This window comes from Aspergillus oryzae, chromosome 8, assembly GCF_000184455.2.
Source record: "Aspergillus oryzae RIB40 DNA, chromosome 8".
NCBI classification, from domain to species: domain Eukaryota; kingdom Fungi; phylum Ascomycota; class Eurotiomycetes; order Eurotiales; family Aspergillaceae; genus Aspergillus; species Aspergillus oryzae.
In genome coordinates this window covers 364878-389232 of record NC_036442.1, presented here as the reverse complement: position 1 = coordinate 389232, position 24355 = coordinate 364878, and the positions used below count along the sequence as shown (strand labels likewise).

The 24355-nt window shown below is 50.6% G+C and overlaps 7 protein-coding genes across 7 annotated transcripts; 4 read left to right on the top strand and 3 right to left on the bottom strand.

The window, feature by feature from the left end:
• Positions 1-394: 394 nt before the first annotated feature.
• AO090103000345 (putative APSES transcription factor Xbp1) lies at positions 395-1603 on the top strand (the record flags this gene model as incomplete). Its single annotated transcript, XM_023233325.1, has 2 exons — positions 395-485; positions 837-1603. The coding sequence occupies 2 exons, from the start codon at positions 395-397 to the stop codon at positions 1601-1603; spliced, it is 858 nt and encodes a 285-aa protein (XP_023093921.1).
• A 245-nt stretch (positions 1604-1848) lies between these two features.
• On the bottom strand, positions 1849-3693 carry AO090103000346 (MFS transporter; the record flags this gene model as incomplete). Its single annotated transcript, XM_001826866.1, has 2 exons — positions 1849-2175; positions 2248-3693. 2 exons carry the CDS (start codon positions 3691-3693, stop codon positions 1849-1851), a joined length of 1773 nt encoding a protein of 590 aa, XP_001826918.1.
• Positions 3694-4209: 516 nt separating this feature from the next.
• On the bottom strand, positions 4210-9509 carry AO090103000347 (DNA topoisomerase 2; the record flags this gene model as incomplete). Its single annotated transcript, XM_023233324.1, has 3 exons — positions 4210-4377; positions 4933-9012; positions 9444-9509. 3 exons carry the CDS (start codon positions 9507-9509, stop codon positions 4210-4212), a joined length of 4314 nt encoding a protein of 1437 aa, XP_023093922.1.
• A 2367-nt stretch (positions 9510-11876) lies between these two features.
• Positions 11877-14724, top strand: AO090103000348 (putative GTPase activating protein (Evi5); the record flags this gene model as incomplete). Its single annotated transcript, XM_001826868.3, has 4 exons — positions 11877-12275; positions 12340-12941; positions 12994-13350; positions 13401-14724. 4 exons carry the CDS (start codon positions 11877-11879, stop codon positions 14722-14724), a joined length of 2682 nt encoding a protein of 893 aa, XP_001826920.1.
• A 5746-nt stretch (positions 14725-20470) lies between these two features.
• AO090103000351 (uncharacterized protein) lies at positions 20471-20902 on the top strand (the record flags this gene model as incomplete). Its single annotated transcript, XM_023233323.1, has 1 exon — positions 20471-20902. The coding sequence occupies one exon, from the start codon at positions 20471-20473 to the stop codon at positions 20900-20902; it is 432 nt and encodes a 143-aa protein (XP_023093923.1).
• An 847-nt stretch (positions 20903-21749) lies between these two features.
• Positions 21750-22554, top strand: AO090103000352 (uncharacterized protein; the record flags this gene model as incomplete). Its single annotated transcript, XM_001826870.1, has 2 exons — positions 21750-22221; positions 22313-22554. The coding sequence occupies 2 exons, from the start codon at positions 21750-21752 to the stop codon at positions 22552-22554; spliced, it is 714 nt and encodes a 237-aa protein (XP_001826922.1).
• Positions 22555-22644: 90 nt separating this feature from the next.
• On the bottom strand, positions 22645-24312 carry AO090103000353 (asparagine synthetase B family protein; the record flags this gene model as incomplete). Its single annotated transcript, XM_023233322.1, has 5 exons — positions 22645-23501; positions 23562-23753; positions 23815-24092; positions 24127-24210; positions 24278-24312. 5 exons carry the CDS (start codon positions 24310-24312, stop codon positions 22645-22647), a joined length of 1446 nt encoding a protein of 481 aa, XP_023093924.1.
• Between the last annotated feature and the right edge of the window lie 43 nt (positions 24313-24355).

The following is a 24355-nucleotide window of genomic DNA, read 5'->3' as shown; positions in this document are numbered from 1 at the left end:
TGTGGCTGAGGGCCTAACAAGGATCGCCCGTCCTGCGAAGTCAGATAAATCCCTATCATCTCGCCACCTTCACCGACTACTTTGCTCGGGACGACACTTCTCATGCTTCATTAGTACCTGGAATCACTGCTGCTTACAAACTCTATCGAGCATGGCATCCATCGAATCACTTCTGAACCCGCTTCCTGATGCAAGTCAGTTCTCTCTCCCAAGCCCAGCTCCGACGAGCTCCGACCCGGTTCCTTGCAGTGAACCACGTCAGAAGCGACCCAAGATCGCGAAGGATGCTCCCATCTTCAACCGGGGAAAAATCAGGGGGGAGCTGCGGTATCCACCCTGTGAGGAGCGCAGCGAAGCACTAATCCAAGCGCATCGCCAATTCCAACTTCATCCCATGGGGGATATCGCCGAATATCCCAGACACATCCCCTATAACAGCGACAAGAAGTCGTTCTCAGAGAAGACGGGACGAGAGAGTTTTGAAGGTATGTCGTGCTTTATCTACGTACCAAGACAGCGATCCTGATATCCCCAGTGTTCCAGTATACGTTCAAGATCCCAGGTCAGGAGAAGCAATGGACAGTGACGTGGGACTATAACATCGGGCTTGTCCGCACTACACATCTTTTCAAGTGCCAACAATACTCCAAGGTACGTGTATGCCCATGACTCTGCGGAATCGAACTCACCGGAGGATTTCAGACCACTTCTGCCAAGGTCCTGAATGCCAACCCCGGTCTTCGCGACATCTGTCACAGTATCACAGGCGGGGCGATCGCAGCACAAGGTTCCGATCATGTTTCATGTCCTATTCATACCCAACTAATCTTCGACAGGATACTGGATGCCCTTCGAAGCCGCAAAGGCCGTCGCCGCAACATTCTGCTGGAATATCCGCCACGCGCTCACGCCGTTGTTCGGCCTCGACTTCCCATCTCTATGCGTGCCTCCCACCAACACCAGTCAATACGGCCACATGCTCATCGATCGGGAGATCGTGCAAAAAGCCACCGAAACCGCCCACTACTACCGAATGCTCGAGCTTCGCTCTCCGGTAGACACCTCCCTCCGACCCCCTAAACTCCACAACAGCGAGCTCGATCGCCCTGCCTCATCCCCGGAGCGCAGCACTCCAGACAGATACTACGGGACCCCGACCAGTCCGTTCCATAACACATTCACCCCGGTGAACACACCCCGCAGCACAGAAGCGGCGTCTTCAAGCCCGCGGCAGGTCCTGGCTTCTCTTTCGAGTGTGCGCGGCATACCCAACGACGATAGTAGTTCCGAGGTGACGCATTCTTCTACTCCGTACTCGGAGAGTATGGACACTCCGACCGAGTCGGATGATGAGTATCATGCTAGCGATAGCGATAATGGCAATGCCATTGGCAATATCATCGGGCCGCAGAATCCAACGAATGATGATGACGAATATAATGTGGAGACGCGCGCCCGACGGAAGTATAGGTCGGCGCTCTTCGCCCGGGAGGTGAAGGCTGCGCATGCTCTGCTTAGTCTGTGTATGCAGGACGCAACTGGTAGTGATGAGGAGTATGTCTGGGTGGATAGGGGGAGGAAGAGACGCAGGGCGTCTGCTTAGTCTTCTATAGTAGGTTACTTTGCTTACAGTGAAGAATGAGACGAGAAATGAGAATTATAGACAGGTCGGAATTATGTTTTTGTCTAGTTATCAATTAAGATTTTATTATGATTACATGTTCATATCTATGTCTATTTTAAATCCATCGACACTTTCACCCAGACAGAATAAATTCCATCTCCCTTCCTTCTATCTCTAACCCCAACCCCAACCCCAAAAAGGAAAGCAAGAACCCCCCCAAAACCCTAAACCCCCGAAACAGCAAACCTCGACATCCCCCTAATCCTACTCCCCCAAAACCAAAAAACATACGGAACAGGCGTCATAAGCACGCTAATACAAGCGAGGATCGTAAGCGTATACTGCACGCCCAGATTCCGATAAAAGGGGATCCCGACGACCGTCATTCCACCTGCGGCACAGTATCGCGATACAGTCATGAATCCTAATGCGGAGGCGGCGTAGATGTCGTAGCTGTCGATTACGTACATGTAGCTGGAGATGAAGACGGTTATGGTTCCGAAGCCGAAGATTGTGGAGGCGAGGATGGGGGGCCAGATTGAGATTTTTTCCTATTTTATTGTAACTTTGTTAGTATTTGGGGGGAAGGTGGTTTTGAGTTGGGGGTTTGGGGTGTGCCTTACGTAGTCTGTCCAGCCCATCCAGAATAATCCGATAGGAATGAATGGGGCGCCGAGCATGGCGAACCAGAGGCGGTTTTCGGGTCTTGCTGGGTGGGGATTTTTGGTATTTTGTTCGTCTCTACCTCCTTCTGGTTCTTGTTCTTGTTGTCCTTGTTCGCCCTCTGCATTGACGTTTGGATCTATCCCCGTTACACACGGCACAACCCCAGTACCAGATGTAGTAGTAGTAGAAGAAGAAGAAGCAGCCTCAAACTCCCTCTTAGTCCACCCATAAACAACAGGAACCCACAACCCCGCCGCCGCAATACCCACATACATAGCCACCCAAACAATATTCGTCAACCCCTGACTAAGACCATACACATCCTGAAAGATAAACGGATAGCCATCGAAAAAGGTAAACAAGACGATATAAATAACCGTCATGTACAACGAGATCAGCAAGATAATAGGCTCGTGAACCGTAAGCGAGAACTGGCGTTTGCAGGCCCCGAGGATGCGTTCGATGAGGGCGATTTTCTGTACGTCCATGGCGGAGCGGTATCGTTTGTCGCCGGTGACTTGGCGCAGATGGGCGGCTTTCCATTTTAGGAGGAGGGGCCCGTAGGTTTCGGGTTGGAGGAGGAGGATGAGGCCCATGACGAGTCCGGACATGATTAGCATGATCCAGTTGGTCCAGCGCCAGGAGAGCGTGCCTTGGCCCATGTAGGAGGCGATGACGGGGCCGAAGACGGGGCCGCCGAAGGAGAGGATTGCGTATAGGGGGAAGGTGAGGGTTTTTTCGAGCGGGTTCCAGAGGTCGGCGATGGTGCCGCCGGCGCAGGTGAGGGGTGGGCAGCCGAAGACGCCGGCGAGGAAGCGGAAGGCGAGCTGGGCGCCGATGTTAGGGGCCAGGCCGCTGGCCATGATGAAGATCATGAAGAGGGTGAGGGAGCCGATGTAGACGGCGTTGCGGCCGAGGATTTCGGATAAGGGTCCTGAGACCAGGGAGCCGGCGGCGAAGCCCAAAAGGTAGAGTCCTGTTGCGAGGGAGGCGACCACCTCGCTGACGTTGAAGGCCGCGGCGTTTTGAGGGATCACGGCGGATTCGATTGATGATGCGGCGCCGACTGCGAAGGCGAGGGCGGAGACGATCAGGGTGGCCGTGATTCGCGCTGTCATGCTATAGTTGCGTGGATTCATGGGATCCTGGTCCTGCTCCCAGCTTACCAGGAAGACTGACGAGGGCGTCCCGCTGCTGTCTGTAATGTCTCGACGTTGTACGCCTGGGGGCAGCGCCAGTGGCCGCGATTCAGATCTCTTCTCCCAGACTGTCTCGTCATTTTCGCTGGTGTTGCCGCTGGGATCTGTGCTTTCGCCTTGTACCCTCTGGCCCCATTCCGGATGATCAGCAAACTGCTTGCGCACGGCTCGGCCGATGCGACGATACTGGAGATAGGACTGCATGGTAAGAATCAATCAGTACGGGCCAGTCCAGGAAACAAGAAAGCGAGGGAAATCGCACAGTCAATATAGGGCCATTGAGCTGCTGAATAATAGGGCCAGGGCCATTTTTTCCTAACTCGGATTTACAGTGGAGCGATTCGGAAGCTCTTGTGGAATAGAGCCAGTGACAGGGACCCTGTTGATAGACGGGGACTGCAAGTTCATGGACGACCCTTCAAGACTACCCGAATGGGTTATCGGGCCCGCTCCCTACGTCCGATTTGCCGACTCGGAGAAAAAAGCTTGTCGAGACGTGGGGCTTCGGACTTCGCGCCGGCTTACAAATGGCCTACATGACTGGTTCTCTTCTCGGTGGTAAATGCCTTATATTACTGCTATCCCCTAAGGCCGAATCAATCCCGAGACCCAACGCCAAGATACAAAAACAAGATATGGAACACAAGAAAGAATGGCCGTGTTTGATACCATCACGAAATGAAATCTAGACGCTCAGCGTCTCCCGCATCACATCTCCCCTCAGTCGCTGTCCTCCTCGAAATCATCCTCCGAAGCATCGCCTCCGTCCTCGCTGTCGTCGTCCTCGATCACGTAGGTTTTCTTGGCGGCTGCAGTCCGCCGCGCAGGCCGACCAGCGGGCTTCCGAGCAGGACGCACTTCTTCGTCTTCTTCTTCCGAATCGGCAGCCTTCTTGCCTCCAGCCGGGGAGTCCAAGATATCATTGGCCATGGCGTCAATATCGTCATCGGACAAGTCATCGACTATCTGCTTCTTCCGGGTAGTGGTCTTGGCTTGCTTGGAAGCGTAGGCCTTGGCAGCTGGTGACAGGGTGGTCTGCTTGGTGGCAGCAGCCGGCTTAACAGCAGCGGTGGCATCCTTCTTAGGACGACCGCGTGCCTTCGCGGTGGTCGGCTTCGCGGCAGTGGCCGCCGCCTTGCCCCTTGCGGCGGGCTTAGCTTTGGCGGCGGGTTTCACCGGCTCCTCCTCGTCGTCCTCTTCGGCGAAGTTATCATCCGAGACCTTCACTTCCTTGGGCTTGACCTGCAATGATCGCCGCGGAGATTTCGAGGGCAGGAGTTTCCCGTAATCAGTCTCATCGTCGAAATCAGATGAGATTCTCGATGTCTTGGGAGGGCTTGTCTGCAATCCAGAGCTGCTGCCAGGCTGATGCTCGGAGAAAAGCTGTCGAGAGTCGGACGTAGCGCTGTCCTTAGCTCCAATGCCCTTGACCATTTGGCTGACATCGCCCAGGAGATCATCGCCATTGTCATCACTGTCAGACTCGATGGCATACTTGACAGGTTTGCGAGACCGGCTAGGGGGAGCGGACGACTTGGCCGCCTCAGCCTTCGTGATCTCCGCGAAGTCATCGTCATCAAGATCGTCCTCGTCCGCCTCGTCCTTGGGCTTGGGCTTAGGCTTGGCCTTGGCCGCTGGACGGCCTCTCTTGGGAGGTGCCTCGACTTCCATTACGTCCTCGTCCACTTCTTTCGCTTTGGGGGCGGCTTTAGCGGCGGCTTTGGGTGCTGAACGACTCTTCTTCGGCATGACCTCTTCTACTTCTGATAGACCCATCTCGTCATCTTCATCCTCCTCCTTGGGAGGCTTGGACGCTCCACGGTTTTTCTTGGGCATTACTTCCATAGCGAAGTCTTCGTCGGAGTTGTCTTCGTCCTTGGGCGGAGATTTAGATTTCGTGGCCGGCTTATTCAGGTAGTTGAGGAGGCCGCCTTTAGGCTCAGCCTTCTTGGCCGCAGCGGACTTCTTCGTCTTAGGCGCCGCAAAGTCCTCATCATCCGGATCATCCCCAAGAGCGGCCTTGCGCTTCTTCGCTCCCGCTCCACGGCCAGCCGCCGTCATGAGCTTCGCGGAGGTGCGCCGACCCATCATGGCCACCTTACGCTGGCGACGATGTTCATCCTCAAGCTGGAACCTCCATTCAGCGATGAAATCGTCGAGGTCACGCTTCCAGATATCTTCCTTGGACATCTTGATCAATGCGTCGACCTCGACCTCCTTTTCGCCAATCTGGCGGCGGAGCTTTTCGACACGCTCCTGGGTCAAAGACCAAATGGCCATACCCAAAAGGTAATCGTAGGCACTGGAAAGAACTTCGGTGTCCTGAGAATCAGACTCGTCATCATCTTCCTCAACGACGCGCTCTTCTTCTCCAGCCTTAACGGCTTCGGCCACCTTAGGGAATGCCTTGTAGCCTTTGTCTTTCAGTTCCTGGACAAGGACATTCTTCTTCTTCTTGGAGACGACCAGCTTTCCATCGATGATCTCCTGGACGAAGCGCGCCTGGTTGCTGAGTTTGTCAAGCTCCTTTTGAAGCTGTGAGAGCTGGTACTGCTTGCGCTTCTCGTAGAACTTGAGACGATAGGTATAGAACTCCTTGAGAATGTCATCAACAGTGGCATACTTTGTGATGCGACCTTCTGGGTCGAAAGCCACCAAGTTGGTGGTCGCCACCGTTTTAGACAATTTGAACTTCTCCTCCAAGCCTTCAGATAGGGCGCTCTTCATGTTCTTCTCGTCCAACTGGATGACGAAATGTACCTTGGTATGAGTGTTGTAGTCCTTGTAGTCCTTGATGAATGAGGGAGTCTTCTCAGCCTTGATGATATCCTCCAGCTTGTCCTTGAAGTCCTGAGTCCAGGTCCGGATAGGAAGTTCGGTGATCTCAACTTCCTTCTCGCCAGTCTCTTTAATGATACCGCTGAACTTGAAGCGATCACCACCGACATCGGTGACTTCACCGGTGAATCCGCGGAACCATGGTTGCATGGGCCGGGTTTCTTCTCCGTCCATGAGTCGCTTAAGGTTGTCCACGATGTCCTCGGGGTTGTAGTTAGGGATGGATGAACTCCAGCCGGTGCCGATACCGTCAGCACCGTTAACCAGGATCATGGGAACGACGGGCACGTAGATTTCCGGCTCGATTTTTTCACCATCATCCTCGTTGTAAGTAAGTAGAGGATCATCATGAGCATGGAAGACACGTCGAGCGAACGGCGACAGGCGAGTGTAGATATAACGAGCACTGGCACAGTCTGATCCACCCTGGAGACGACTACCAAAGTTACCACTGGGCTCCAGACAGTTTACATTGTTGGACCCGACGAAGCTCTGTGCCAGGCCGACGATGGTCTGCTGCAGGGAGATGTCACCGTGTTGATACGCAGTCATACCCGAAACGTGACCCGCTAATTCGACCACCTTCATATCCTTCTTCAGGTTGCGTCGGAAACAAGTATAAAGAACCTTACGTTGACCGGGCTTGAGGCCATCCACGACCGAAGGAATCGATCGGACATTGTCCGCCATACTGAATAGGATGAGCTCCTTGTTGATGAAGTCGGTGTATGAAATCTTGGACACTGAGTGATCCAAGAAGGTTCCCGGCTTGAATTGACGCAGCCACTCCTTGCGCTCATCGGCCTTCTTCTTGGAGAAAGCAAGCTCAATCAGGCCCACCTCGTTGTCCTGCATGGTGTGGAACTCCTTCAGATGGCGGTCAAGGTCCCGGAAGTAGACTTGTGCATCTTCGGTGGTACTGGTACCCAAACCCTTGTAGTACTTGTGTTCCCAGCCGCGTTCGTGCTTGTGTTCCTCTTTCCAGGCCTCATACTCAGGCATGGTGAAGAACGAGCGCTGTTTCGTTGGATTCTTCGGGTCACCCTTCCACACTTTAATGATGGGCGTGATGAACTCGATGAGGAACTCGGGGATCCTCAACAAGCTCGGGAATTGGGCTTGCAAAAAGTTAATGAGCAAACCCTTGATGTGAGAACCATCATGATCCTGATCGGTCATGATCATCAGATGTCCATAACGCAGCCCACGGGTATCCGTGTATTCTTTCTTGTGCTGCAGCCCAAGGAAGTTTTTGATGTTCTGGATTTCTGCGTTCTTCGAGATCTGTTCGAAAGTGGCATCACGGACGTTCAGCAGCTTTCCTCGGAGGGGGAAAACACCAAAGAGATCCGGACCGACCACCGCACGTCCAGCCATGGCCAGACCCTTGGCGGAGTCACCTTCTGTCAGAATCAGTGTGCAATGATGGCCATCCTTGGTACCAGCCTTGTTTGCATCGGTCAGCTTAGGGTTGTTCATACGAGCACGGCGACCACCATCGGTCTTCTTCAGCATCTGGTCGGCCTTTTGCTGAGCGAAATGCAGAATATTTGACATGACGTCCGTCTTCAAGATCTTCTTGTAGAAGTCCTCTTCGAGAACACATTTGCTGCCGAATTGAGATGACTTGGTAGTCAGCTGCTCCTTGGTCTGAGAGGTGAAGGCCGGGTTGACAATCTGAGCATTGACGAAAATGAAGATGTGATTCCGAATCTGAGCAGGCTTCAGAGTAGCACCATTCTTGTTCTTTTTCTTCACTTGATCGGCCAATTTAGAACAGATCTGGTCGGCGATATAGTTTACATGGGTACCACCAGACGTCGTAGCAATGGAGTTCACGAATGACACCTGTTGGAAGGAACCATCTGAGACTGCAAAGCCGACCTCCCAACGAGGATCGGGGCTGCAAGTTATAATCTCGTCCTTGGCGGCAGGGCCATCATCGCCACGTTCCCGACGGATCGCCTTGGTGTACATCTCCATGTACTTCTTGAAGTTGCGAACGGGTACCCGGCTACCGTTCAACTTGACCGCCACTTTCGCGGTACCCGCCAAATCGTAAACACGACGCTTCACAAGGGCCTCGAAGTCGTTATCCATGCCGTCCATTCCGAACTTGGCGTAATCTGGCTTGAATGTGACCTTGGTGTAGTCGTCACCCTTTGCATCGGTGATCTTCGCCTTGCCCATCTTTGTCATGTTGCTGGTCCACGTTTGCTTGTATTTCTTCTTCTGCCGCGAGTCCTGAGTCTCGATGCTGAACTCGGTGGAGAAGACGTTACAGAGCTTCGCACCGAAACCGTTACGACCACCAGTGACCTTTTGCTGGGTATCATCGTAGTTGGATGAGGTGAGCAAATGACCGAAAATCAGTTCCGGAACGTAAATCTTCTCCTTTGCGTGCATTTCGATTGGGATACCGCGACCGTTGTTCCACACACTAATTTCGCCGGTCTCCCGGCTAATTGTCACGCGAATCTCGTCCATGTTGGCATCGTTTTGTTTATTATCGGCAGCGTTGACGACGATTTCATCGAAGATCTTGTAGAGACCAGGGACATACGAGACCTCACGGAACTCCATCCCATCCGACTCCGTACTGTACACCCACATCTGCTGCGAGGTACGTTCAATGGACCCGATATATGTATCCGGACGTTTAATGATATGTTCAAGTTGTGTAAGCTGCGTCTTTGGTTAGCTAGCGACTTGCAAGTGTCCCGACCGCTACTTGCCTTCTGGTACTTCTCTGATACGTTCGAGTCCTTGGGGCCGGCGTCAGCCTCGTTCGTGAAGGATTCATTTTCCACATCTGCAAGAGGCTTGGAGCCGCCCTTCTTCGATGCGGGAGCTTTCTTCGCCTTCTTCGGGGGTGTATGTGACAGGACGGAGTCTTCATCATCGAGCGGATCGCCGTCTGACATGTCGTCGTCGTCACTGTCCGGCTTGGCGCGCTTCTTTGAAGCAGCGGCCTTTCCGGTCGCTTTGCCTGTGAGAGTTGTTTGCGTCATCTTTTTAGGGGCAGCTGCTTTCTTGGGGGCCGCCTTCGCCTTGGGCTTCTATGCGACTGTCAATATATGTACGGCTGGATTGAGGGACGTTGCAATCCAACATACGGGCTCCGGCTCAAAGTCAGAGCCGTCATCCTCAAAGACGGAATCATCCATTATCGAGTCGTCCATGGTGAGGAAACTGAACAGTTAAGAAGAAATTATAGAAGGAAAGGTGCGCAACGAGTGACAAAAATTAGAAAAATAGAAGAGAAGGCATATGATCACTCTCCGAGAAGCAAATGAAGTTGGGTGGCTTTGAAGATAAACAAACAAACTACAGTAAGTCCCCCAGTCAGAATACCCTCCTTTGTCGTCTCTTGTGTTGATTTTTTGTTGTTGACGCGCCCATGCGACTGATGGGTTGCTGGCAGAAACTGTCTTTCCGCCATCGGTCCAGCATTGTTCCGCCCCGTGGTGGCGGAGTTTTGGCCGCAACGGGCAATTCCCAAACACTTGTGCCCGAAAGGGAAATGGCGACCAAAACATCCAGGGGGCGCGGGGGAGGGGAAATCAGCCTGGACACGAACCAGACTTGATTTCATGACATAGTGAGTGTACGCGACTATTCTTATCTTTGGTCATTGTACACTCTCCCGAGACCTACTTAATCGCATAGAAAAACAGGGTTAAGTGACTCTCTACCGTCTTTTACTGCTAGTTTCCCTAGACAACCAGACCGATCAATATGATCCAAACAGAAGCATTGCTCACTTTACACAATTCATTGTCAATGTGTCCTTTGCGTTGGACCCAAAAGTCCTTATTCTGTCTTAGAACAGATGGGGACTGCTATATCCAGAACAATAATGGCTGTCGACTCTGTAGTGCGACCAGTGGGTTCGACGGAGATTTCCCCTTTTCCAAGATATATATATTTCTAGCCTGAGTGACTACCAACGGCCGAAGCTATAGCCAAGCACTCTATATGCTCAAGTCACTAGCCATTTCAAGTTAGCTCTTTAGAGAAATCTTCTAAAACTATGATGGAAGTTTCCATCCATTGTTATCATCACGTCCACATGCTTCATAATCCTCCTTTTGCCTTTATTATCTGCGTAGATTAATATTAATTAAACTAAAGAGACGTTGCCCAACGGCGAACAAGGACATCAGGCTGGCCTTGGCATACAATACCCGATACAGATTATATTACATGACGGCCAATGATGTCGCGGCTGACGTCTCACCAGCCAATCAATATGAGCGCCATCATACCCGAAACGCATGAAACTCGTTAATGGGGGGTATCATTACATTCAGGGGAAAGCGCCCTTAATGGGCCAGTCATGGAATTTCTATTGTCTTTGAAGTGGATTTGCCCTCAGGGACTGCATGCAGGTACGGAGTACAGTACAGACATACAGTACTTGTACTGTATGCAACAAAGAGTCATGTAATAGTTTTTACTAGGAAGCGTAAACGGTCAAAGACGATATGATCATCACTGTATGACTTCCTCGGGGGTTCCATGTCAAAGCTCCAAGTCGTCGTCTCCTCACCGTATCGAAGTGGATAACCACACCCATCACCTGCAGGGTTAGAAATTGTTATGGACGATTATAGTGCAGTGGAGACTCGGTCTGGATCGACCGGATCCCAAGGCACCCACTGATTCCGCGGTGTTTCCATAGGGTTTCTTTCGTCTTGGAGTTCGGAGATTACCCCGTCAATACAATACAATAGATTGACACCGTGGGTATGAGAGTGATCTATCTATGATTAGTCGTAGTATGGAGTATAAAAGATCTATTTTCGGGGTTGGAGTGCCCGGGCGGAGGAGATTCCATGGTTCGGTTCACGGTGGATGTACCCTGGAAGTACCGAGTACCTGATCGAGGCCGTGGATCGAGTGTGGTACCATGTCCACGAACTCACAATCCTTACAGTCCGCACAATGATAGTCACAAAGAAGAAGAGGAAATCCATGGCGAGGGGAAGCGGAGATGATTATTGAAAGCGATCGGCAGGCGAGACTCTCAGGGACTCGGAGGGGACGAAAATGCTAATAATTTGAATTTCCCCTGAGGCTGTCATGACCGTGTACTAACGACTTTGGAAATACTAGTGGGTTCCATAGTATTGAAGTAGTGGCCGACACTAATTACTCAAGCTAAACAACTTTCTACATTGCTGTCATTATTATTTCTCTCAGGAGTCCGATCACTCAACTTTCTCCCCCCTTCTCTTTTTTCTGGGAAATTTTGAATTGTGTGCTCGACTTGTCCTCCACTCGTTCTACACCTCGCTACGATCTCGTCGTCGTTTCCATCCACTGTGGTCGCACCCAGAAATGCTGTCATTATTGACGGCCACTGCTTCGATTGATCGCCGCCACTCTTCTTATCGTGTACTCGCTCTCCGTTAGCCCCTCGTTCCCCTCAAACCCGCGTTATCCCATCAGCGCGTCCTTCGCCAGAGACTTCCCTGGGGAATGAGTCTTTGATCTCGATAATTCTATATAAAGAAATTAAAATAAAGAAAGACAACTCTGACACCATGGACAATTCTGAGACGATCACCCCCCAAATTCATTCACCCGGCGTGCCGAAAAATATCCCTGCGATCCATCAACATTCCGACTCAATGGTGACCGTCCCCTTATCCGACGTACAGTCGAGTTCCGAGCATACACAGCCCGATTGGCGGACGCTTGACATTCCTCAGACCCCGATCGAAGTTACGTCCCCGACGGGAGAGAGCGTAGATGACGACGAACCTACGAGTACCACGCCCACACGAGACTCTGAACCACAGATTCTGCAACCCCGTACATACCGCGCCTCGGTAGTTTCACGAAGCAGCGAAGAAATCTTCCGTGGCGACATCGATGGTGTGGACTGGAGGGAACTAGATAAATCGGAAGAGCAAGAACCGCGTGGAGAGGGATCCGATGAGGTGCGTATCGTACGATGTTGACAGGCGCTAGGAAAGTATGAGAGAAGGAGTTGACCAGATTTAGTCCACCTCGCTTCTCCTAGCTCGGCTGGAGCAGGAGAATAATGCTCTGGCAACCGATCCCAAGTCAGGCTTGCAAGCACAGCAGTTTCGCGGAGTGAGGAAGTCCCGATCGCAGTCATTACGCCAGGTGAAGCAATTGATCAATGATGACCCTCGGTCGCTGCGATACTCCCAGCTTCCTCCGCCCCCGTTGACTGAGCTCGAGTTTTGGGCGGCTCTGGTATCGGATTACCCACAAACGGCGCAGCGACTGCCGACGTTGACCTCGAATAAGATCCGCTGTGGTATCCCGCCTCCTCTACGGGGGGTCGTATGGCCTAGCTTGGCTGGAGCACGAGATACGACATTGTTAGCGGAGTACCAGCGACTTTGCGGCGAGACGAGTCCATACGAAGGGCTGATCGGGAAGGACATCGGCCGTAGCTTCCCTAATGTGGAGATGTTCCGCGATCCCAATGGGGAGGGACAGCAAATGCTCGCTCGAGTGCTCAAGTGCTTCAGTCTGTACGATACGAAAATTGGCTATTGCCAGGGCCTGGGGTTCGTGGTTGGTCCTTTGTTGATGCACATGACGGACGCCGAAGCCTTCTGCGTCCTTGTACGGTAAGTCAACATTTGCTCTATAATGAACCTGAGCCATGGACTGACGGATTAGGCTCATGGATCACTATGACATGCGCACATGCTACCTTCCAGACCTATCGGGACTCCATCTCCGGGTGTACCAGTTCCAAAATCTGCTCGCCCGTCTTCGTCCTGCCTTATATGCGCACCTGGAATCACTGCACGTCGAGCCTATTTATGTATCGCAATGGTTCCTATCGTTCTTTGCGGTCGCATGTCCGATGCCAATGCTTCTCCGGATCTACGATATCATTTTCCTCGAAGGCGCCTGCGAAACTTTAATGCGAGTGGCGTTGTCGCTCATGCAGCGCAACGAGAAAAAGATTATGGCATGCGCAGAGTTTGAAGACGTCATGCAGCTGTTGCTATCGAGGAGCTTGTGGGATACGTAAGTCGCAGTTCTTTTCCGTCATGAGAACCTCGGTCTAACAGAGATAGATATGCTTGCCACGCGGATGATTTCGTCAATGACTTTGTCTCATTGACATCGCTGGTCACAAAGGAGAGTCTCCAGACGCTGGAGGCCAGCTACAACCAGTCGCAAGGAGTGCCGACCGGGATTTCCTTCCCACAGATGCAAGCAGCGGCGTCCCGGTTTCTGGGCCGTTTCTGGGCGGGGTCTGGCTCTCACACTTCTGCCAAGCCCTTTACCCTCAACCCCAATCACGCTAGTTCCTCGGCCAGCATTCGCCGCACCACTTCCAAACAAAGCATGACTTCGACACTGAATTCAATTGAATCCACGTCAGATGCTAGCACTGCTCCGACGGAGCTGTCCACTGATGCGCCGAAGCCGCGCGTCAAATCCGTCATGTCTCAGCACAAGGATCGCGATCTCCACTCGCAGATTGAAGACTTGCTCATGGCACTGAGTGACCTACAGCGACAGCACGCGGACCTCACTCGGGAACTACAACAAGAGCGCGAAGAGCGCGAAGCAGACCAGGAACTGTCTAAATCGATGCTGAGTTACATTAAGGAGCTCGAAACCCCCCCGACCGATCTGATCACCAAGGTGGAAGAGCGATTTGGAGCGACCGACGCCCCTGCACGAGAATCGATCGGCCAAACTAAGCAGCAACTTCTGGAAGATCTCAACCGGTGGAAAGAAATGCACTCGGTGGAATCCGGCCGGTGCCATGATTTAACGCGCCGGATTGACGAACACGAAAAGGAGAATGCCTCACTGCGAGAGCAGGTGCGCGAAGCGCGGGGTCGCATTCAGGATGGGTATCGGGAACGGCAACGGCTCGAACGCATGTTGCGCGAATTGCGCACGGCTCGAAACCCCCGAAGTAGTGCCGAGACATCAACAGATTACGGCTCACCAGTCAGCGAACCGGGAGAGGGTATCCCAGGCGGCCTGCGGGAGTTGAGACTAGTCCGCACCAATTCTCAGAAGAGCACTTTCACTAGGAGGACTAGCAGTCTCGGGTTGCAGAACGTTCTGTCGACGGAAAATAACAAACCGGCTGCCGAAGAAGCCCTGCTGCTCGAATTGGTTAATGCGAAGACGGCAGAGGCGGTAGCCAAGCAGGAATTGGAAGAGATGAAAGTCAAGATGGAGGGAATGAGGAAGTTAATCGCAGCGTCTCAGCGATCACCGTCGCAGAACGGCGACCGCAATTCCATCGTTCGATCACCGTCGTCCGCGGGAAGTCTCCATAAGGCGTCTACGGAACCTGCTACCGGCGGCGGCGGCTTCTTTGGATGGGGCCGTCGGGCGGCCTCTACCAGCAACGAACAGTATGCCGAGAAATAATTGCGGAGAATCAAGTGCATATATATGGGTGGGTTTGTTTGTACATTGTCAGATTGACCTTGCATAGCGGAGTTGGTGTGGTTGGTGTTCATTTGTTGGTCTCCTGGAACGCATATATCCCAAGTACCATAGGCTGTATTCTGGTGTACATACATTGATATCTGAGGGCTTGGTGCATATTGTCTTGACTTGTATACCCTCAACCATGTCGGTTCCGCCGAGTTTTATAGAGACATTGGAGATAAGGCCGCAGCTCAGCAGAGACCCGAGAAACATCCGGCATGCTAGGGCTCAGTTACTTCCGAAGGCTCTTCTCTTCTTCCTAGCTAGATTCTCCTCTCATATAAGCATTTCCTAGCCAAATACTAATATATCCCAATCACATAATGCAAAGAGCGACCATCAACTGAAAGATCGACAACCAACGGACCGAGTTCCTCGGCCTTGGCATAAATCACCATTCATTTAGCCATTCTAACCCACCCCTGAAGTCCCCCTCCAACATCAACGATAATTATCTACTCTAACAACTCTTCCCTTCAATCCACGTAACAAGATCCAACCAAGATGCCCACAGCCCTCCAGTCAACAGCCGCAGGCTGGCTCCTAATCTCCCTCGGCCACACGGTACATACACACCTTTACCACTACCCCAACCACATACTCTCCCCAGAAGAAAAAGTACAAAGTAAAACTAACGATAAATTATTAAAAAAACAAAGCTCTCAGCAAAAGACTGGCAAACCCTCCCCCAAGTCCGCACCCTTCCCAATCTAGCCTACACCTGTGCCAGAGCAGGCTGGTACCAAGGGAGTGGGTTCTTCCTTATGAATGGTACGTTTCTCTCTCTAGAACCGAGAATCCGAAAACTCATAACCTCTATTACTTCCTACAAATCCATATCCAAATAGCACGAACAAAGAATACTAATAAAAATACATAGCCCTGATAAACTACAACTGGTCCCAAAACCCGGCTTTGCTGAACGACCCTATTAATCGGGCCGTCGCGGCTCTGATGACGGCTATTGTGGGGATTAGCTCCGGGTGGTATTTGAAACGTGGAGTGAAGAGTAATGGTATCGTGGTTGCGCTTATGGGGGCTTTGCAGGCTTGGGCTGCTTTTGGGAATTGATTTTTGGAGTGGTTTTAATGGTTATTAAATCTGGGTGAGTGGAATGGTTGTTGCGATTGAAGTTATATAGGGAATTTCCTGATTCCCTGGTTCCCTGGTTATATGGAATGAATGAGTTTATTAACTCTGGATAGGTAATGGGAGATATTTCAGTGTATTCTGTCGATTGATGAATAGTAGTTGTTAGGTGAAGGCAGATTGGCTATTCCTTCGGCTAGGTATATATACCTTCCATGTCCTGGAGTATCTCATAAACCTCGATATCTACCTATACGAGACGAGAAAGGGCCTTCTAACTCTGTGTCTACTTTCATACTCTACCAGAAATTATGCAGCGATCATATATATGACCAAGCTATGGAACCCTCTTGAACAACGATGGCCATTAAGATACATAAGATTATCCGATGCCTGGTGTGTTAATGTATGTCAATGTATCGCGTCTGCCAAGGGCATACCCCGGTAATTGCGGCATTTGGAGATAAAACCTGTGTGGTGTCATACCGTGGATACTACTCGTCTCGTTTATAAGAGAACAGTTCACTCGACTCCGTCCATCCCTACCTAATCAACCGGATATCCCGGCGAGGCACTTCAAGGAAGAAACCTTGAGGTTGGGAGCTTAGAGTACCCACTCGACAGATATCCTACACTCAGTGAACCGATTCAATTTATGAATCTGCCACTGGCAAAGCAGACAATGCCGAGTTTTATCTTTCGGAGGCGATATGTCCACCACGCTATACTACGTGAACTGATGCGAGGTGTATCACAGCTATCATATGTTTACCAGTCCGTAATCAAACAGAGGACTATCTATATGACTTCGACGTAAACGGGAACGTACGTATTACTCGCTTGCCCCGTGGCGCACGAATTCTCACTGCGAGTCAAGGCAAAAACTGGCACCCTGTGTGGAAAGACTACCATGCTTTCCTTGGCGAAGACTTTCCTAAGATTTCATCCCTGGCTAATCAATAAGTCACCAGGTGATTCGATGTTAAGCCAAAACTTAGAAGTCGACAGCCTACCCACATACGTAGCAGATGAAACAAGACAAGCAATCGAAGTAAGAACACTACCGTTATCTCAGCACGCGATTCTAAACTTTACGTGTTGGACAGCATATGTGGTAGAGCATATCCTAGACCGGATAATGTCTGCTAATAGGTGAAACGATGGATGGTATTCCGATGCCAACACAGGCATTAATGAGCTATGGGTTGCCTTTCCTGGGTCGAATTGGTCCCGAGAGAGAGGATATACAAGTGGCCCTACGACTTTGAAGCGAACGGAAATGTCACGAAGACATGCATAGTGAGATCTATTGGACCATCATAAATCGCTATCGAAAGCGTTATGGTGTGGAGACAGCTCATTGCCGTGCCCGCTGGGCGACCAGACCAGTGATTATCGAGATGAACAACACACGTTAGATAGCCGTTTACAAGGGCTATTACGCATTTATCGGGGGACACCAAGCAAAGAAATCGATGTGGCTATGCAGAACATACCCTAGGACCCCAGTATGCTCCTACTTCAAGTCTGTGGTGTCGAAGCTCGTGTGGGCTGTACGCACTGTATGTCCGGCGGAATATTTGACCGCTGCGGTATAACTCTCCACCCAACGGGGCTGGCATAACAAGGTTGAAGCAGGAATGCTGAGATACAGTGACCTGACATTGAACGGTGACAGTGATAAAAACTCATTCAGAGGGGGTTAGTCTATGTCGAGCAACAACTCAGTTACCGCAATCGTAATTGCTGAAACCGTCGAATGGGGTAGGCCAATGCGCATCACGCAGCACTTTCGAACTGGTCTATAAAGTCTATATGACTGCCATTCATACCTGCTTCTGCAAGATATCCTGGTCAACGTGATGCTGGTGCATATGATTATCGTTGATCTGCCGCTCCCACAGCAAATCCCACGCCTAGTAGGTTTTGCTGTGTTAAGCCCTAGACACCTATAAGAGCGGCATCGCAACATGGGAAGATACAATCGTCTCGAGATTCTTTTGGACAACATATTATCCACACCCAATTACCAAAGTTACACTTCTGCAATGCCATCATAAAACAGCGTGATGTTTACCAGGCTATTAGTCCCCTCCACTAGCTAAATATGCGAAGCGAAGTGTAAACCCCCCACTTTCGCGTGGTTATCATAATCCCTACCCCAACTTTCGGTATCAGGCGATCATCCCTGATATGACAGATGCCTGTGACCTTGAAGCTGACAATAAGGCAATCGACTGGACTCGCAAAGGTTTTCAACGACTCCCAAGGGAGGAGGTCGTGGATGGTCTCGACCCCGATAAGACGCCATGGGGACCGGTCGTACCATGCTAGATAATCTTTTGCTCCCAGCTCCCAAAGGCGACACCCCTCACACCATACATAGAAGGCAGTACCCTCCTGATGGATGTCGAGCGGTTATACATATTCTTGTTCTTCCGATGAACCCTTCGCGTAGAGAAAAGGGTGTGTATCTGGATTATGTCAGTGAAACAGTCTTTTCCCTCCAAATCGTATCCAATGGCAGATGGGTACTTCAGTACAGCGACCCCATCAAAGGTAGCACTGCGTGGGAGGAAGCCCTAAATGGGAACTACGAAGATCGGGTTACCTTGCGCGAGTGCTTTCTATACATGATGCTTCTAGCCAATGTACGCCACACTGCGGTAAACCCCCTTCATATGGCTCAGTGGGTGAGGGATAGCCCTGTTTAACTCTCCGCGTCCCTGGTCTGATGGTCCCTGCGAAGAAGTGGACTCTATACAAGGTCAACTAAAGCTTGTTTCGTTAAGCGGATTCCGGAGCATAAGCGTCAGATCTAACGAGTTGGCTTTGAAACGAATCTGGAGTACACTATAAGTACATCCGAGAGAAGACGCCAGACATTGCCGACATAGGCAGCTTGGGGCATTGAAGTCCATGGGCGAGCTCAAGACCGCGTGGATGTGATTTTCATAACTGCGAAAAGGACCTACCTGGATGGATCTGAGAGGTGATAACTCACACATGAAATGTTCCATCCGATTACAAGGGCATACATAAATTGACTCCGCACACGGAACACAAACATTTTTCATACCACTAGTATGGTCACCATTGACAGTGCTAGTGCTACTCATGCACTTATCGATACCTTAAAAGACAGACTGTTTCATATTCATCTTAGTCACAACCGGGTCGATTGTGGTAAAGCGACATCGTGATAGTCCATAGCAGTTTCAAGGAATGATCGAAGTCTCCTACTCTCAGGACAGCTGTTAGCTTTCTACGAACGCCAAGCCACAGAGATTACTTGTGTTTGTGCACAGCCCTGCCATAAGTATCGTGATCATTCTACTACATCTACATCCGCCTTTGACTGGATGCCCACGGGCAGCTCGGTAGTGTGCTTTTGACTATGAGCTTTCCCCATTTGCAGAGACAACACTGTGTCTCAAGACCAGGTTAGGTCTGATAATTCTGCACCGGTTCGACGGTATTGAGCAATGCTTTTGGCTGTCCAAGATTCACTCTGGCTCTCCGAGTTCGCTTCTACTTAGTAAATGCCCAGGAAAGGCTGACCGCTCCTTCTAATGAGGATGTCGCAATTGAAGCCTGGGTCAGCCATCTAGCAAGTCTCGACATGAATTCCATCCTCTGGACGCCATCGGATAGCAGTCCGAGCAAAGGTGCTTTTTCTCCTCCGAAGCATCGGCGTTTAAACGTCTTCAACACTTCTTCGAAGCGGGCTCCAGGGTAGGGTGGACAACTTATGGTTAAACATTCTCCACAACTATTTCCCTCTAACTGCTAACTATGGCGTGAAGAGAGAATCATATATTCCCTCTAAGGGATATGAATTAACTGGATCAGCATTATACAAAAATGACATTCATAGTTAGGTCGGCCGTTGTCTTTCGGCCTTTCAGAGGCCAGAGAAATAGAACGGAAAAGCGTAACGATCTCGTTCAACCCTACGATCGAACTTTCCCCCACAGTTATGCCTTCAGGTTTCAATTTTTGGACCGATAATGCGAAGATGAGTATATTACTTTGCTAGTCTAAGGATACTAGCCTCCAGCATAGGGCTTACGGCAAATCTCGTCTAGATTTGCGGAGAACATGTGGAATGACAGGATCTGACGACGATGATGATAAGTCAGACCGCTCGCAAATGAATCCCTACGCAGCGGTTGCTGCTGTACGTTTATGATTTTAGAAAGTCTAATGAGTAGGGAAATAGAATCCCTTCATGGATTTTCTGAAAAGAGAGGGGAACGACTCTGTGACGGGGCAAAGCACGCTTTGCATTCCGAACAATTCAAACAACAGAAACGGAACTCAAGATGGAGTTCTACTGGTTACCCGGACGCAAGAGAAATAAGATCAAGTTGTGTGAGGAGTCCACGGATGGCAGGCCGGCAGCGTCTGGTTCAATACATCAAGCAACTACGGCAATATGGCCTATGGCCACGAAAGAGTATGACCCGAGCATTAACGGAGACTGGCCGCCACCGAGGGCGCGCCTGAACGATTTACTCGTTGGATTTGTTAGCATACTGTCAATCCTTTCGACATGGGAAATCGTGTTGAACTTAATACGGACAGCCATATTATGGCTCGTATCCGTGTTCCTGAATCAGGATCGAGAAATTGCAACGATGGACAAAAGCTGTTGCTCATTAGGGCGCAGAAAGCCAGGTGGCCCCGGCCCCTCCTTCCCACCTCAGAACCCTTCAGTGTCAAGGGGTTTAAACGACAGTTGAAGCCACACCAAGTATACGGGGCCTATCAGCTACTTAAATGGGAGCCAACGACCGAGATAGGTGGGTTTCTGGTCGATGGGATATGTTTGGGCAAAACAACCCCTCCATTGGCTGTCATGGTATTGTTGAGATTGATCGGTGTCGCCTGCCTGGGAGAAGGGTTCAGTGGTCGCGTTGGCATGGGACAAAAAAGCATCACCATAACTCCTATAAAGGGGAAGAGCGTTGCCTCTCCTATGGAAAGCTTCCCTTTTCATTCCGCTGCTCCTGTGAGCCGTTAAGCCCGACTAAAACATACGGGCAGTGCCCGGGCTTCAGCTCGGTCTGTTACCGAAGAAACTGCTAAGAGTCTGGGTAAAGGAATGGAAAAACACCATCGACAGCCAGCCAGCAGGTTTGGAGCTTGTGAATGGTCATCTCTTCTTACGCTAAAGCTACGGAGCTGTATCAACCAGAAAAAGCCCGATAAATTACGCCACAGAGACGCCTCAGGTGCCCGGACATTTTTAGGTAGTCGAATATGCAGATATTCCATGCCAAAATTATAACTCCGGCGATCGTAAAAGGCGACCTTGCTTGAAGCCTGCGGGATCGTCTACGATACTGTCTGCAGAATCATAGTGGCGACTACATGGGCTACGATGGACACAATACGACCAGTCAAATCATTTTCGGCTGCAGTGGACGTATGGGAACATAGATAAGGAACGTGATAAGTTCGTACTAAAGGATCAATGATCGACAAAGCTCAGTTGGGTCCACATATCAATTCAATAGTTCAGTAGTTCCTTTCCAAGTTTTAACCTTTTTTTACCCATAAGAATCAATTGGTTGTAGCCCTGGCTCGGCGCGCCATAAGAGTAAATAAATAAAATAAATAAAATAAAGATAAATTAACCACTAATAAATTAAAAAAAAAAAAAGAAAAGAAAAGAACTAAAAGAAAAATGAAAAGGAGAGGAATCACCCCGGCTACCTAGAGGGTTCTGTCGGAATGAAAAAAGTACTTAGGCCACGCCATCCTCGAAGCTGAGCCTGCAGCTTCTCCATTCCATATATTGACTGCACAAGCCTCAATTAATTACGACTTTCTCAGGAATAGGTGGGCCGGTTAGCCGCGAGTGCAAAATGAATAAGAGTCTCCCTCGAATCGCCTGCTTCCACGGTGGTGGATCTTCTGCAGCGATATATGAGATTCAGTGCTCGTTCCTCACTGCGCTTCTTGCGCATGAATTCCAGTTCGAGTTCTTTGAAGGTCCCTTTGACAGTATCGCTGGCCCTGGTATTCTCCCAGCATTCGGTGGATTTGAACCATATAAATCTTGGTTTTCCAAAGGTGAAAGCAATGGGCACAATTGGACTGAACAGGATAGTCTGGAATGGGTGTGGACTATGATGGAAGAGCGACGGGCCGGACAGGGAGGGGAGTGGGTGGGCGTGATGGGATTTAGCGAGGGAACTCGGATAGCGAGTGGACTGCTCTTGGACCAGCAACGTCGAGAGAAGCTCGGTCTACGGCCAGCAGTGCCTTCTATTCAGCTGCGGTTTGGCGTGCTGTGTATGGGTGGGGGACCGCCGATGGCCGCCCACTTTGACTATGGTAAAAAAAATACCCCCCTCCTCTGCTCTCTTGCCTTCCTTCCCCCCCGGTTTCCCATCATGGATTCCGTATATCTGCATGCTGACAACAGTGAGTGCAGGGACAACGACAAATGATCAACGAGTTATCCGAATACCGACATTGCATATGCATGGATTAAGAGACAAGTTCCTGGCCCTTGGGCGCGACCAATACAATACGTACTTCGACCCATCCAGGGCCTTCTTGTTCGAGGTTGATTACCATCATGCTATGCCCTGGCTGGAGAAAGAGTCGCTGGCCCTGGCGCAGCGGATTCAGAGTCTACATAAGAAAACACAGGCAAGCCGATAGAGGCTTCGGAGGGTAGATTATAGTAAATAATTTCTATTAGTCTCAGGTCACTTGTTCATTAACTATGTGTCGAACCATTTCTTGTAATTATTAGGAAAGAGCATTTGGGCTCGGGCAGCAAGTCGCTACTCCAAATCTCTGCATCAGAACCACAAATTGAGCGAGGGTAAGGGTAAATCTAAACGCCATGTCATCAGAACCTTCAAATGCTCTGTGTAGGTTGCCTTTGGCTTTTCCCCAATCCACAAACCCAAGCTTCTTGACATTCTCCTCAGTCACTAATTGGTTGAAGAGCTGACATAGTGGTCCATCCTTTGGATAGCGGACTGGTGCGGCGTAGGACCTTTTGGGTCTAGAGTATATCTCATCGGGAATGAAAGGCTTCACTGCTTCACGAAGAATGTGTTTGTCGCGAAACGTCTTCGAGACTGGGTCGACAGACATCTTTAAACTGGGAGGAATCTGGTTGGCATACTCGGTAACGCGATGATCCAGAAATGGAGGTCTACTCTCCACCTGGTGAACCATGTCCACGTTATCGCCCGCGTTGCGAAGGATAAAGGTTGACAGGAAGGTCTTGATCGAAATATACTCTGATGTGTGCAGGAGATGCCATTTATTCATCATCCGGTCGCGAGTACTACCGCTGAAACTTTCAGCAAGGGCAGTGTGTGGAGGGACAGAGGCGTAGAGATCTGTCCAGGATGCGAAGGGTAGAAAGTTGAAATACGCCATTTCTTGACCATAGAATGAGCCGTTGAGCATGCGCTCGGCCGACTCGACCCGTCCGACAGAACCAGAGGAGTCAACTTGGCGATAAAGCTTCTCATGCATTTGAAGCCTTTCTGACTCAGGGAATTGCGCGGCTGGCCAGGACGGATCTGGCTCAGCCAGGGCATCCAGTCTCAAGTACGAGTAACCTCCGAAATGCTCATCGGCACCCTCACCTGTATGACGCGCAGCGTTAACTCTTGAACTATCACACGATGCGGAGGCTCAATACTGACCTGTAAGCACGACCTTGATGCCTTCTTTATGTACTGCCTCCGCCAGCGCCAGTTTCCCCACGCCACATAGATCCGGCAGTGGTGATTCGCTGAACCAAATGGTATCCTCAAACCCTGCGGCAAGGACAGCTTCATCGACGGGCACGAGATGACAATTGGCGCCAAGCCAAGTAGCGGTACGTTCGGCGACATCTGTTTGTAGTATCAGTATCCGGGAAACTTTCTAGATAGCGAGGTCTAATCGAGAACACACCAGACTCATCATACCCACTATCCCGGTCAAACTGCACTGTAAAGCAATGCAGCTGCGACTTCAACCCATCGGGGTTATTCCCAAGGCGTTCTCCGTTCTTCATCAAGTGGGAGACCATCCCAGCCACGGCGGTGGAGTCTAACCCGCCACTCAGGTAAACACCGGCCGGCACATCAGCCCGTAGACGGAGCTTCACAGCCTCCAGAAGATGCTTCCGAAGTCCCAGAATTATTTCCTCTTCCGAACGCGGTTCCAAGGCTCTCTGACCGGTGTGAGTACTATGCCACTGTTCGTCCATGTATCTCTACTCACCTTGTCGGGGAACTCACAGTCCCAGTATTCGGTTTGCTCCAATGGACCGAAGCTCTGACTGAGGAGGTAGTGACCCGGTCGAATCTGGTGCTCCGTGTCAGATAGAAATCATCATAAGCTAAATGTCGTGCACAGGGCTGAGGTCACCCACATTATATACGCCTTTGAAAAAGGTGTTTGATCCATGTTGCCACGAAAGCGACCGTAAACTCCGAATACACCATTCAGG